Source organism: Silurus aristotelis (genome assembly GCF_946808225.1).
Source record: "Silurus aristotelis genome assembly, chromosome: 28".
Classification (NCBI taxonomy): domain Eukaryota; kingdom Metazoa; phylum Chordata; class Actinopteri; order Siluriformes; family Siluridae; genus Silurus; species Silurus aristotelis.
The window spans coordinates 9,607,783-9,622,391 of NC_139601.1; the positions used below are offsets into that span (position 1 = coordinate 9,607,783).

The 14,609-nt window shown below is 36.9% G+C and overlaps 1 protein-coding gene across 3 annotated transcripts in view; it reads left to right on the forward strand.

Annotated features, from left to right (window-relative positions):
• fer1l4 (fer-1 like family member 4) overlaps nt 1–14,609 on the forward strand; it is a 41,738-nt gene that overhangs the window by 5,458 nt on the left and 21,671 nt on the right. For all 3 annotated transcript variants that reach the window (XR_014532220.1, XM_083533894.1, XM_083533895.1), the window contains 20 exons: nt 133–295; nt 451–634; nt 1,337–1,523; nt 1,872–2,150; nt 3,691–3,794; nt 4,179–4,287; nt 5,968–6,157; nt 8,016–8,136; nt 8,221–8,321; nt 8,409–8,496; nt 8,621–8,737; nt 8,845–8,997; nt 9,135–9,318; nt 9,520–9,644; nt 9,883–10,017; nt 10,595–10,768; nt 11,041–11,151; nt 11,263–11,424; nt 11,613–11,781; nt 11,870–11,982. Coding sequence is in view for 2 of the 3 variants with exons in the window: in XM_083533894.1 (XP_083390020.1) it covers nt 133–295; nt 451–634; nt 1,337–1,523; nt 1,872–2,150; nt 3,691–3,794; nt 4,179–4,287; nt 5,968–6,157; nt 8,016–8,136; nt 8,221–8,321; nt 8,409–8,496; nt 8,621–8,737; nt 8,845–8,997; nt 9,135–9,318; nt 9,520–9,644; nt 9,883–10,017; nt 10,595–10,768; nt 11,041–11,151; nt 11,263–11,424; nt 11,613–11,781; nt 11,870–11,982 (2,969 nt within the window). In the remaining variant the exon portion in view is untranslated. The remainder of the gene's footprint in view (nt 1–132; nt 296–450; nt 635–1,336; nt 1,524–1,871; nt 2,151–3,690; nt 3,795–4,178; nt 4,288–5,967; nt 6,158–8,015; nt 8,137–8,220; nt 8,322–8,408; nt 8,497–8,620; nt 8,738–8,844; nt 8,998–9,134; nt 9,319–9,519; nt 9,645–9,882; nt 10,018–10,594; nt 10,769–11,040; nt 11,152–11,262; nt 11,425–11,612; nt 11,782–11,869; nt 11,983–14,609) is intronic.

Genomic DNA, 14,609 nt, shown 5'->3' on the forward strand with positions numbered 1-14,609 from the left:
GCATGTTAGCTGTAATTATCAGTCAGGAAGCTAGCTCATAGTTCTCTCTCTCTCTCTCTCTCTCTCTCTCTCTCTCTCTCTCTCTCTCTCTCTCTCTCTCTCTCTCTCGCTCTCTTTTTTTTCTCTTGGCAGACCACCGTTTCTACCAGAAATGGGCTCCACTTACAGACCCTAAGGACACCCGCTCAGGGATTAAGGGCTATGTGAAGTGCACACTGAGCGTTATGATGAAGGGGGACCCTATGGGAATTGCCAGTTTACCCTCTGTCACCAGTCAGAATGATGACATTGAGAAGTGAGCCATTGCTAAAACATTTTTCCTCTATCATCCCCTTTCCAGCCTTATTATGGCTCCTATACTGATATATCTAATGTTGCTTTTATATTATTCTGCATTTTGTTTGCTTTATTCTTAGACAGAAAAGTATAAAAGGGTTTTCTTTTACACAGGAACTTACTCCTTCCTAAGAGGATGCCAGCAGAACGACCATGGGCCAAGTTCCTGCTGAGAATCTATAGAGCTGAGGACCTTCCCAGCATGAATGATGGTTTTATGGGCAGCTTCTCCAAAATGATTGGCGATAAAAAAGTTTTCATTGACCCATATGTGCAGGTCACGTTTGCTGGCCAGCAGGTGATTGCCGCATGACACCGCTTTTTACACTTTATCATTTAGGATGCAGTCAATTGAACATGCAGGTAAATAGGTAAGTGGGAATTTGATGTATAGAGCAGTCACATATATACAAAATACAGAGTTAATTGACATTGACTGTCGAATTTTCCGAGCGAGGGCAGTGCAAGTCATCTATGCATTTACTCAATAATTTAATTTTGTTATTAGGAGTTGCAGTGCTGTATACCTAATTCTAATCATGTCAGTGCTTTCTGTAAGAGGCCTTTTTCATTTTGTCTTATACTTAAAGCTTAACTGGGGCCCGTGGTTACTTTAAATTTAAAATGCATAAATGTATGTACTGGCAATCCAGTATTCTTTACTGTAAACTTACACATGCGCACACACCCACACCCTAAAGCAGGTCTATTTGTTAAATGGGTTGGGTGCACATATTTGCTGTCTTGATGGTTCCTTATTAGCTAAGAGCATATACAGCAATTAGTTATGTATTTGGAACACAGTGTTACAATGTTAAATGTTCCCCTTTAACAAAGGTGTCTAAATTCAATGAAACAATTTGAATAGTACACCACTTTTTCACAATAACCATAAGAAAATAAGCAATATAAAATGCCAATTCTTTACCAACTACAGTTCGCTGAATTATAGTTGTGGTTGGACTTATAGTTGAATTAAAGTTGTGGGTGTTGCTTTTAGGGAGAGACGTCAGTCGACACAGGCACCAATTCACCAGTGTGGAACGAGCAGATCTCTTTCATCGAGCAGTTTCCTCCCCTTTCTCGACGAATCAAAATTCAGATCCTTGATGATGCCAACATTGGTGATGTAGCTGTGGCCACACACTTTCTTGACCTCCAGCAAATCTCAAACCCCAACAGAAATGGTGAGGGTTCTCCACAACATTTGTTTTCTTTTTTTTACTGCTGCAGTTCTATATCTAATAATGTCCTACTACCTTTCTTTGTTTTGTTTTTCTCACTGATATTTTGGTTGAAATTAAATACTATCAGACATAATCTCTCTAAAATCTTTTTTAGTCTTGTGTAGTTTTTAAAGATTGTTTATCACTTCATTGGATTGTTTATCACTTCATTTGATGTTTTTTAATATATAATTTGTCTAAAAAAGCATAATGTGTAGCCAAGTATATTAAAAAAGCATAATGTAGCCTTGTCTAGTTTCTTACCTTCTGGTAGTTTCCTGACCTGGCTTTTCTGTGACTCTGCTGTAGGGTTTAATCCAACTTTTGGGCCATCGTGGGTCAACTTATATGGGTCACCTCAAAACTCCTCACTGCGTGACATCCACCGTGACCTAAACGAGGGCCTGAGTGAGGGCATCTTCTACCGGGGCAGAGTGCTGCTGTCTCTGACAGTGGAGGTTTACTCATCCCCTGCAGTTGCTGTAGTGGAGAGTAAAGCCATTGCCAGTGTCAAGAACACGATGAGCAAACTTACATTTAAGCGGAAAAGCAAGAAGTCCAAAGAAAAGATGACAAAAGAGAATGATGGTAAGAACAGAGACGAGTTTTAATTATAATAGTGACAAAAAGAAGTTTTAAAACCATTTTTAATAATAAGATGACACATTACACATCTGGCAGGTCTGTGAAGTATTCAGACTTTTTTAGCTTTGTGTTTTATATATATATATATATATATATATATATATATATATATATATATATATATATATATATATATATATATATATATATATAATGTATGTGTGTTTTATTATTATTGATGTATTTATATATTTATTTATTTTAACATTAAGGAACTATTGTGTCCTACTATCAAATTTAGTCAAGACATAGGTCTGAATAAGGGAATTAAACAATTTCTAAAGCTTTGAAAGTTCTGAGCTTCATTATTGTAAAATGGAAGACATTTGTAACTATCAGAACTCTGACTACTCTGGCTAGTAACAGGCCTAGAAGGTGAAAAAAAATCCAGTGACCACTCTAACAGAATATATCTGATGTTGTCTTCATCAAAAGGGAAACATGATGTTGGAAGCAGTATTCTATGGGGGGACTTTATCAGATGAAAAGATAAGTGCAAACTTTGGGACAAGTATCAGAGAATAAAGTGCAGAGATTTAAAGATGGTAGTTCCTAGCAGGGGGAGTGGTGGCTCCAGCGGTTAAGGCGCTGGGTTACCGATCGGAAGATCGGAAGGTCGGGGGTTCAAGCCCCGGTATCGCCAAGCTGCCACTCTTGGGAAAGCAGACTCTTGAGCAAGGCCCTTAACCCTCTATGCTCCAGGGGACCCTTACGAGAAAAATAAATCAAGGGCCGTGACGTCGGAGCGACGTGGGGCCGCCTTCCCGTGGGCTCACCACCTGCAGGAGGGACCGTAAGGGACCGGTGCTGAGAGGATTGGGCAGCAGTCAAAGGCGGGGGCCTTGACAGCCCGATCCCTGGACACGGAGAAGTGTCTGGGGAATCTGCTTAGACTGCTGCCCCCGCGACCCGAATTGCGGATAAGCGGGAGAAGATGAGATGAAAATGAAATGAGTTCCTAGATGCTGCAACAGCTGTAATTACTAAAGCACTAAATAAAGGTTTCTTTCATGTTTAATAATTGTTTAAGATTTTTCCACCCTTCTAAAAACTTGTTATTGCTAAGCTTATATTGGATATTGTGTGTAGATTAATGGTCAGCAAAAGTCAATTCAAAGCAATAAAGAGTGTAAAAACGGAAGGGGTCTGAATACTTAGTCAATATAGTTAAGGTGTCATCTCTCAAACAACTTTTCATGTCTGGATAAAAACACTGGATAATTTTTGGTCATTTTTATTATTATTATTTTTAATAATGAACAGCTCTAGGTGTTATAGATTACACAACAAAGTAGGCTTACCTTTCTCTGATACATAATGTGTTTAGTTGAATGATTCTGCAAGAGTACTGCTTACACAATCTGTTTTCATGTCTGCTTTCTGTTTGTATTTTACATTATTATTAAAGCATAATTTATTAGCTAGATTTTAAATGCGATATGTTGTCATACAGTTCAGGCTGTTATTTTGTCATACTGTTTAGGTGTGCAGGCTCGCAGTGGTCCTTCTGAAGAGTCAGAGGAGGCCACATCTGAGGTTCCAGCAGCAGTCACTGTTGAAGTGGAGGAGATTTATCCTCTTCCTGAGGTTTGAAGTTTTATTTTTGCATTTAAAATACATTTGTAGAATTGATCAGGCTTTAATATCCACTTTACCTGTACCCTTGCTCATTCATGCAGTTATCCATTCAGCAAATTATAAGGTAGCAGCAAAATGTGATACACGTCTCACCTTAAGATACACTTTAGTGATCAAAATAAAGCAAATATGAGAAAATCTCAGTAATTGTTCTGCACACCAGCTACAGGAGTTTGCAAAGAATGATGTGAGTAACAAAAATAAAGATGACTAAAAGATTGAATGAGCAGGTTTACAAGTAATGTTCTTGAATCAGCCACTGAAAGTATTCTATAATATTTGATGGAGAGATGTCAAGAGAGAGATGTCCTAATGCTTATCTTAACTTTACAGAACTTCACAGGTACAAAAGAGGAATTCTTGCTGTTTGCATCATTCTTTGAGGTGACCATGATGGATCCATCCATTGGCTCCAGATATGTGACCTTTGAGCTATCTATAGGTATGAATAAATACTTCTACAAAAGAACAGCTAAATACTATCAAGTCGATTCATATTTGAACATGGTGAAGTTTTATTAGAAATACTTATAGTCTTTCACAGTATATTAGAGTAACAATAAAATAATGAATATAGCAAACTTTAATTTGAAGGCCCTTACATTAGATTTTTCTGTGTGAGTCCCTGCTTTTTAAGGAAACAGATGTAATTGAATAGACTGACATAGTGATAAAATAAATTGTCACTTTAAAACTTTATTGCAAATATATTGTAGTCAGAGAATGCCTGACAGCTGGTACCCATGGACATCAGCAGACAATGAATTTCTTCCCTGAAGATATTCTGCCAGGCCTTCATGCAGCTGTCTTAAGTTCCTGTTCCTGTTTATTTGAATAAAAAGTTTTGGGTTGCCATTAAAATGTGATAAAGTTATGTCTAGCTTGGTTTAGCTACATTGTAAAGCCCTATCTAATGGCTTTTGAAACATTTGGAGTCTGGCAGCTCTTTATACTCTTCTTTTCCCATACTACTACTACTTCTTCTCCTTTTTTTCCCACCCGGTGTTTCTACTTCACCAGGGAAAGATTTATTTTGACATTCAGAACTACTATTGTTTTCTTTAGTCTTCTGCACTTTTTAGTGTTCCTGAGTTTACTAGTTCATTCTGTCTTTGTAACAATATCCCAAATATTCTAACAAATTGATATAGCTGCAACTTATCTTGTGCTGCACTTAACAAAAATTATTTTGTGAATCTCTGACCATCACACTGCGTTTGTTTAATTCACTTTTATTTGCATCTTGCTTTTAACAGTGGGCATTGTCCAATTGTCCCAAAGTAGCTTTACAGCTTTCCATTTTGAGTATGGATTTCAACCTTATCTTTTAAATATCTTAATAGTATTCTGGAATAGGAAGTTTATTATTTTCTCTTGTATAACTGTTGACTATAATGGTCATTGTACAATTGTGTAAATTGGAGCTCATAGAAGATTTGAGTATGAGCAGCAGAGTTTAACTGTTTAATGATGGGGACTAGTGTGTTAACTAATTTTACAAATTGTAGTTCTAAGGTTATTCAAGGACAATTGTAAACCCTTTGTTTCTCTATGCCATTTTCATAGTTTCCATCACTCTTCTGGGAAGGCTTTCCACTTGATTTTGGAACATGTCTGTAATAAATTGTCACAAGATGAAGAATAGTAAGAATAGTCACGAGGGCATTAGTGAGGTCATGCACTGGTGTTGAGCACGGTAACATGGAGTACAGTCAGGAATCCAGATCTCCAGACAACTCTTTGAACTTCATGTTGAGGATTGATGGAAACAGATACAAATAAAAAAATTGTACATTTAAAATGAATGAAATCTCCTTTATAATAAGGAAAAATAAGAAAGTAATAGCACACATCTGGTGAGGGAGAGTTGCACAGCCAAATGTATTATTAGTTGTGTTTCCATCACCATTCTTCTTTTAGCTCACATTAATTATTTAATTTTGGCTCCAATATAGTGTAGTAAACAGCTAAAATCTACAAATTGCTTATAAATAAGTAGTTTTTTAGCCTTGTGTTGTATTCAAATAATAAATATTTAAATGGTTTATTTCTAGAAATAAATAAAGATCAGAAATGATCTGAATGTATTAAACAAAATAAATAATTGTTTTCACTTTTGTAGGAAACTATGGCAAAACATCAGATGTGATAGTAAAGAGTGAGAAGAGCAGTGGTCATGATGATGTGGCAGAAGACCAACAGCCTCTATTAGACACAGAGGATGAGCTGGAGAGACAAGAACCGCCTGGAATGGGCTCTAGGGACAAGTCTGTTACAAAACCCAGAAGGGCACAGCCCACTGAATATGATGGGTAATGCAGCACCACTCAATTAAACTCTTCTGTACTTATAATCATACCAAATACACCCCCAAAAATTCCCCAAACCTGTGAAATGTTTTGCTTTATTATCAGTTATTTAATTTAACTATCTTAATTAAACTGTCAACTCTGGAATGTTTGTTAATTAGCATTAGAGAATCTTAATAGTCTATTTGACATTTTGACCCTTAAGGGTGCTTTTACACCTATTAGTTTACTACAAAATACTACAAAATTAGTCAGAGGTCAATTTGGTGTGGTTTGGTTTCACAACAGTGAAAAGTAACAAACAGCATGTATTCGTTTTATATTAACTGAATAGTTTACAATAACAAGTTTTTTTTAGTATAATTAAACATAAGTTTACTTTCTGCAGTAAAGTGTTTGGGTTTTTGCACATGATGTTAGTCATTGTTTATATATTTTTTATTTTAAAGCTGAAAGAAAATAGATCAGAACAAATATTAGAAAATGTTTTGGTTAATCGTGTTATCTGTAAGAAATTTATTACACAAGTAAGTAATTACTCTTTTTTTGTTTTTTTTTAAACCATTTTTTATTATTTACTTGTATTCATTTTATTGATTACTACTTTTACTCACTCTCCGGTTAACTATTAAAGTAGCAGTACCTTTCATTACATCAGTATGTCTAGTGCTGCTTTTAAAGATATCCCAAAGAACATAATTAAATAAATCAGAAATATACCAGAAATATATAGATTGTTTTTATATACATAGAAAAAGAGTTCTTATATACATAGAGATAATAGAAATCACCCAAGCAAAGAGAGCATGGACCTACCATTAAATAAATTAATATTTAATTATCAAAATATTTAGTGTGCATATCTGTGCATCACATACCGTGTGTATTTTTCTATTTTTTACTTGTCCAAATATGAGTAACAGCATTACAGCACTGCTTTTGTATGTCAGTACAGCAGCTTGCATCTACAACACATGTTGCCTACACCCCACCCCGTATATGGGGATGTTTGATTCATGTCCTGTTGTTGGATGAATTCAGGGCAGCATTGTTTTGCTGCATGATAAAATCAAACTGTCAGTAATTTAGAGCAGTGCTTAAAAATTGCTAAATTATTAGAGTTAATGGCGATTTTGCCATTGTTTTCCTCTTTAGAGAATTTTCTCATATATTTTGCAGGATCAAAAGTTTTAAGGAATATTTTTTTCTGTGTTTCACAAATAATAACCCATATATTTCCTTGTGTAAAGTACACTTGAATCTACAATGTAGTATGCTGTAATTCAACCATTTCCCCCGTTACTTCTTCCTGTCTTATACACATTAAATTAAATGTGTATCATACAAAGCTTACAGCATAGATTTAATTTGACTGCCATGGAATTTATCTCATTAACTTGTGTTACTCAGTAAGTGGCACTCACATCTCATTGTCCCTGCTATTGGGTTCCCACATATCACAACAAATAGTTGTGTGGTTTACACTCACCATAGCACTTGCTGTTATAATTTTTTATCGGCTAAATGAACATTTCTGCTAAAAAAAAATTGCTCTGTGGCACAAGTTGGATTTCCAACACACAGCAGACACTGTTTTTTTTTTACAATAGTCCAAACAGTTAACACTGCAATAGACAACTCCAAACATCTTTTCAGGTATTCCTAAGTATTCATTTTTAATGACATTATTGCATGCATTAGCCAAGTGAGTCTCTCCACCTGTGAGAACTTACTGAAAGGTTTCCAGGTAAATATGGCTGTGTACCAGTGCTACTTACTGTAAATCATGCACCAGACATCACTATCCAGATAATATTCACTGCCACGGCCTGTTGTTTCTTAAACTGCTGTAATTTTGCAGGTCTTTCCGGTGTATTCCCCTGCCACGTGAAAAACCCTGTCTTTATGTATGGAACTATTTTGAGGACCACACATTTCGTTACTACAACTGCAACTGGCTGTACAAGATGGCTGACAGGCTGGCATGTTCACTATAATATATAATAAAATTCCAGGTTTCCTTAACATTAACTGCTTGTTAAGCTGTTTTTTGCGTTGACTTTTAGGAATTTGGCATTGATGAGGTTGAGATGCTTTTAAAAAGACCAAGAAGTAATGCCAAGGAGCGTTTAATGGAACTCATGATGGAGTTTGTTTCCACCTGCAAGTAGGCCTTTGCTTTAAAGCATTTTTGTTCACTCATTGAACATTTTCATTGCACATAAAGCACATGGCCCTTCTTTCTAATTTCCAGACAGTATAGTGCAAGCTTGGAAAGGAAAAGGCAGTCACGGCCAAACAACCTTGACAAGTGCCGCACAGCCTTCATTAAGAGAAACATAGTAAGATACATTTGCATAACATTTTGCATTCCTTATTTTATTCTGAATGGGACAGTTGTTTTACTCTTACTCTTTGATTTTTAGATTTTTCCTATTTACGGTATTTAAATCCCATTGTTGTTAGATCATTCTGGTCAAGCAGGCTCTAAGAGTGCAGAGGAGGGTAACAAGACGGACAGTTCGAGAGAAGCTGGCTGATGTCAGACGCATCCTAAAGAGATTATACTTCCTGGCTAAAGAGGTAAGTGTGGCCTTTGTCCTTGGAAAATATGTCAATATGTCGCATGGTTTACTGCATGTATTTGCCTGTAACTGAAACTTTCTGTTCCCTATTTTTTATATTTTTAGCCTCAGAGCACTCTGCCTGATGTGTTTCTCTGGATGATGAGTGGAGGGAAGAGGATAGCATATGCCCGGATCCCAGCGCCCTCCATCCTTTTCTCTCTAGTAGAGGAAGAGAAAGGCAAAAACTGTGGCAAAATCACATCCATTTACATGAAGGTATATTAAAATAATTATCCTATGTTGAACACAGCAAATAAAAAATATCAGATTCAGAGTATACTATTACAAAACCGATTTATATAGCCTAATATTAAAAAAGATCAACATCAATTTCTTTCAACATCGATTTCTAGACATCTGGAGGACCACTGGGTGAGATCTTTGCAAAACTGGAAATCTATATGTGGCTTGGTATCACAAAGTATTCAAAAAACTGTGTCACAAGCCTGCCTTCTGAATTCAGGCCCATATATGAGGAAGCAACTTTTGGGACTCCAATACCCCCAAACATGCCACCCACTAAATTAGCTGTGGATGGTAAGAATGTTGTTTGAAAATATGCTTTTCTATAGTCCTTATTTTCCATGAACTAGGAATGTTATTGATTTCTTACTCTTTCTGATTGTAATCTGTAGTAAAAAATTTTTAAAACAACTAAACAACCAAAATAATTTTAATGGATGCTTGTTTCATGATATATTGCTTATTATGTCCATTTGTGCTGTGTTCTTTTTCCAGACAGTCGTTATTTCCAGCTCCGTGCCCACATTTACCAAGCACGTGGCATCATTGCTGCAGATGATGATGGCCTCTCAGACCCTTTCATTAAGGTTGTGTTCTCCAATCAATGCCAAGTCACACAGGTCTGTTGAATACATTTATACAGCTTAGGCCTATGTGTTTGGGGGCTCGAATCATATGCTGAAATATTATACCACTAGTTTCTATATTATTTAGCTTTTAGGCACAGACATTGTAATAAAAATGGCATTTAACACCAAAGTAAAAGTATTTAAGAATTATTTAAAACTATACTGTACATATTATTGAATACCATTTTAAGTATATTTTTTCTGAACACACTCTGCATGTGTGTTATAGATATTGGAGGATACTCTGTCCCCAACCTGGTGTGAGTTGCTGCTGTATGATCAGATCCTCATGGAAGGCAGCAAAGATGACTTCAGGAATGACCCCCCTGTGGTTATCATCAATATCTACGACTATAACAAACTAGTGAGCTTATCACACTCATGTACAAGACAGTACAGAAAAACACTGTGAATACTCAAACTGCTGACCTCCATAGAATATAACACACAACAATATCTAGAGTTTACAAAAAACAAAAAACATTAAATTAGCACCAGTTCTATGGAAATGGTCACCTTAGATTCTTATTATTGCCAAATGGTTTTCATTTTTTGGTATGGCCTCTATATTTCTCTTTTTATGCCGGATGCTTATAAATCGTTTCCTATTTTGAATGTAAAATGGCTGTACATAGACTGCCCCCATGGTCTTTGTCAGTATTTAGTTTTAGACAATGAATGCAGTCCTCACAGATAAAAGTTATTAGATCAAAACAAAAATAATTGTGCTATTAAGGGTTTAAACTATTGATCGAACTGGGCTCAGATGGATATAAAGAAGCATCTGTCACTTAAATGTTAAAATATTTTGTTCACTTTGAAAATGGTTAAAGCAAAAAGTGCCATCTTTTCATATAATAATTTTGATACTGGGTTGTAGTTACCGTTTAATTGCTTTAATTTGAGCAAATTTTAACTGATCTGTTATGAATTTAACCCAGGGCAGTCCACAGTCACTAGGTCGAGCATTTGCTGAACCAGAGCTGAAATTCGTGGAGGAGCCATATAAGAAACCCCTGCTAAAGTTCTTTGACATCTCTAAAGGGAAAAGCAATGCTGGAGAGCTACTGGCTGCATTTGAGCTGATTGAGCTAGATTACTCTGGCTTCGGAGAGGTGTGTGCTTAAGTCTTACTGTTTACTTGCTACTGTCAGTAGGCAGATTTTTTTTTGCTCAGACTGTCAAAGCTAGAAGACTTTTTGCTTAATGTGTTTAATGTTACTGGGTTAACCGAGAAGAAATTACATTTTCAACTATTTTATGTCATGCAAATATGTTCATTTTAAGCACTTGCTTGTAATTTGAATGCTTACCACAGATGAAGCTCCATTAAAAGCACATATCATTTTTTCTCTTTAAATATAATGTGTATATATTGCATGAACAGCCTGTACTACCACTGGATGTGGAGCCCAGAGAGCCGGAGTACTTGGAGTCAGAGAGACATTACATTATCCCAGAAGGAGTGCGGCCCGTTCTTAGGAAATTCAGGATAGAGGTACAATAACCAAGATCTGGGTACATCAGATAAAACTCCAGAACTTTCGGGTTTACATTATTTATGAGCATCCTCTGAGAGGCTTCTGACTACTGTGTTTTTTTTTGGCAGGTCCTGTACTGGGGTCTGCGGGACCTGAAACGTGTGAACCTATTTGAAGTGGAGAAGCCTCAGGTGCGAATGGAGTGTGCAGGACAGATGATTGAGTCAGAAGAGATTGAAAACTACAAGCAGAACCCCAACTTCATTGAGGTTGTTAGATATTTTGATGTGGTGAGTCTTTTGAAGAAGGGGTTTAAACATAATCTATGCTGAACACTAATCTTGTTGTGTAATTTTATGTTGAGCTCTTGCAATGACGGTCCTTAAATTCTTGTAATGACACATTAATGGTAATTTCAGTGATGATCATATGTATGTCAGTGGCATTAAGCTGAATGAGTGTGATGTGTATGCTTTAGGAGCTTCCAGAGCTAGTGTACCTGCATCCTCCCCTCACCATCTTTGTGATGGAGCAACGGGCATTTGGACGGTGGGTGTTGGTGGGGACTCATGTTGTGCAGAGTCTCATGCACTTCGCACCTAAAGACCTTGATGACTGGAAGGATGACGAGGAGGAGCCTCATGAGGGTACGTGACAGTGAATAGGGTAAACTGCACATTTTTGACAAGAATACATATAGGAGTCTTTGGCAATTACATTTTTTCTTATTTTCAGAGAAAGAAACTCCAAAACAGAACACTGCTCTGCAGACAGTAATGAGTATGGACCTGAGAGGACTTCCCCTAAAAGACACAAAAATTCCCATTAACCCTTTCAATCTAGTCACTGTGAGTTTTATGTGCATGTGCATCAACATCAGCATTATTTGTCCGACATTTATTTTCCATATATCTGCCTTTGGAGCCTTAAAGTTATTCAAAGTTATTTCAACATTTAATGCTGCTTTCACATCCTATAAGATCTGTGGCCTATACAATTTTAGTAAAATAAGGAATTATGTACTATTAATAAATAACTTTTTAACCATAATGGCCGTTTGTCTGCTATAAAAAATAATTTCTTAATAGTTAGATCCTTACAGCCATCTTCCTATGTGGTGTTTAAAATAACTCCTAATGATTAGGAATGTTTGAAGGCCTGTGAGCATGCTCTGTTTTTGGTGTCCACTCATAAAGTGTTTGGTGCTCCTGCAGCTTGAGTGCTCTCTGATTAATTCAGCTCTGAGCATTTGTAGGATCCCCACAGTGACTTCTCAGTAGGAATTCTTGACTTACTGTGTGTCAGCATGTATGCCTGTGTGGGTGTGGGTGTATTTTTTTGCAATCAGAGTCTGCTTGATCGTCATTCAGTGCTGTTTATTACTCATTGACAATTAGTTATTTACTAGAAAATAACTACACTTCCACATTAATTTTAATATCTGCTCCCAGTTACTGTGCTTTTAATGTCAGTCAAGTCAAGTCAAGTTTATTTGTATAGCGCTTTTCACAACAGACATTGTCTCAAAGCAGCTTTACAGAAAACAACAGTGAAGGTGAATGGTGTGCGTTTGTCCCTGATGAGCAAGCCGTGGCGACAGTGGCAAGGAAAAACTCCCTTAAATGATATGAGGAAGAAACCTTAAGAGGAACCAGACTCAAAGGGGAACCCATCCTCATATGGGTGACATCAAGAGTTTGGTCATAAATCTTTCAACAATACAAAACAATTTGTGATCATCATAGATCCAGCATCAGCTTCTCCATGCCAGGGCTTTTAAACACTCGGCATCTACTTTTCCATGATCATCCATAGGTCCATAATCTTCACGAGGTGGGACGTGACTGGAGCTGGCCAAACCTCAGGATGCCTCGGGATAAGGAGAGAAAGAGAAGCAGTGGAGAGGAATTAGCGTAGCTGCTGTTCATGATATTAACAGCACAAGTTGATAATGTGCATGTAATCATATATTCTGGAGCAAAAAAAAAGATAAAAGGATAAAAAGCTAAAAAGATATGTTTTTAATCTACACTTAAACTGGGAGAGTGTATCTGAACCCCGAACACTCTCAGGAAGACTATTCCAGAGTTTAGGAGCTAAATGTGAAAATGCTCTACCGCCTTTAGTGGACTTTGCTATTCTAGGAACTACTAGAAGCCCAGAGTTTTGAGATCTCAGGGAGCGTGACGGATTGTAGCGTGTTAAAAGACTGGAGAGATACATGGGAGCCAAACCATTTAGTGCTTTATAAGTGAGTAGCAGTAGTTTGTAGTCTATTCGAAACTTAACAGGAAGCCAATGTAGGGACGATAAGATTGGGGTTATATGATCGTATTTTCTTGACCTAGTAAGAACTCTTGCTGCGGCATTCTGAACTAACTGAAGCTTGTTTATTAATGACGCAGGACATCCACCTAGTAATGCATTACAGTAGTCTATTCTAGAGGTCATAAACGCATGGACGAGCTTCTCTGCATCAGATATAGATAACATATTTCTTAGCTTAGAAATATTTCTAAGGTGAAAGAAGGCTGTTTTTGTAACTTGATTGATGTGATTTTTAAAAGATAAGTTGCTGTCTAAAATAACTCCCAGGTCTTTTACCGTTGAACTAGTAGTTACAGAACAACCGTCTAAATGCAGGCTGAGATGCTGGAGCTTCTGTGTACTATTTTTTGGGCCGATGAGCAAAATCTCCGTTTTATCAGAATTTAATAGCAGAAAGTTATGGGTCATCCAATCTCTTATTTCTTCAACACACTCAGTTATGCGAGCTAATTGAGCTGTATCCCCTGGTTTGGATGAAATATATAGCTGGGTATCATCAGCATAACAATGGAAGCTAATTCCATGCCTTCTAATAATATTTCCTAATGGAAGCATGTATATTGTAAAAAGCAGGGGTCCTAGAACTGACCCTTGTGGCACGCCATAATTTACTAGCATTATCCTGGATAGCTCTCCATTTAAATCTACGAAATGGTAACGATTGGACAGGTAGGATTTAAACCAGCTTAATGCCTGTCCCTGAATACCGATGTAATTCTGTAAGCGATCGAGGAGAAGATCATGATCTATAGTGTCGAACGCAGCACTAAGATCTAGTAAAACTAATAGGGAGATGTAGCCTTGGTCTGAAGCTAAAAACAGGTCATTAGTGATTTTAACTAGAGCAGTTTCTGTGCTATGATGGGGCCTAAAACCTGACTGAAACTCTTCAAAGATATTGTTCTCCTGCAAGTGGTTACATAACTGGGCAGCGACAATCTTTTCTAAAATCTTAGACATAAATGGGAGATTTGAAATTGGTCTGTAATTCGATAGCGTGTTTGGATCCAGATTAGGTTTTTTAATGAGGGGCTTAATAACTGCTAACTTGAGGGATTTAGGGACATGACCTAACGATAGTGAGGAGTTAATAATATTGAGAAGAGGCTCACCAGCTGTATATAACACTTCCTTCAGTAGTTTAGTG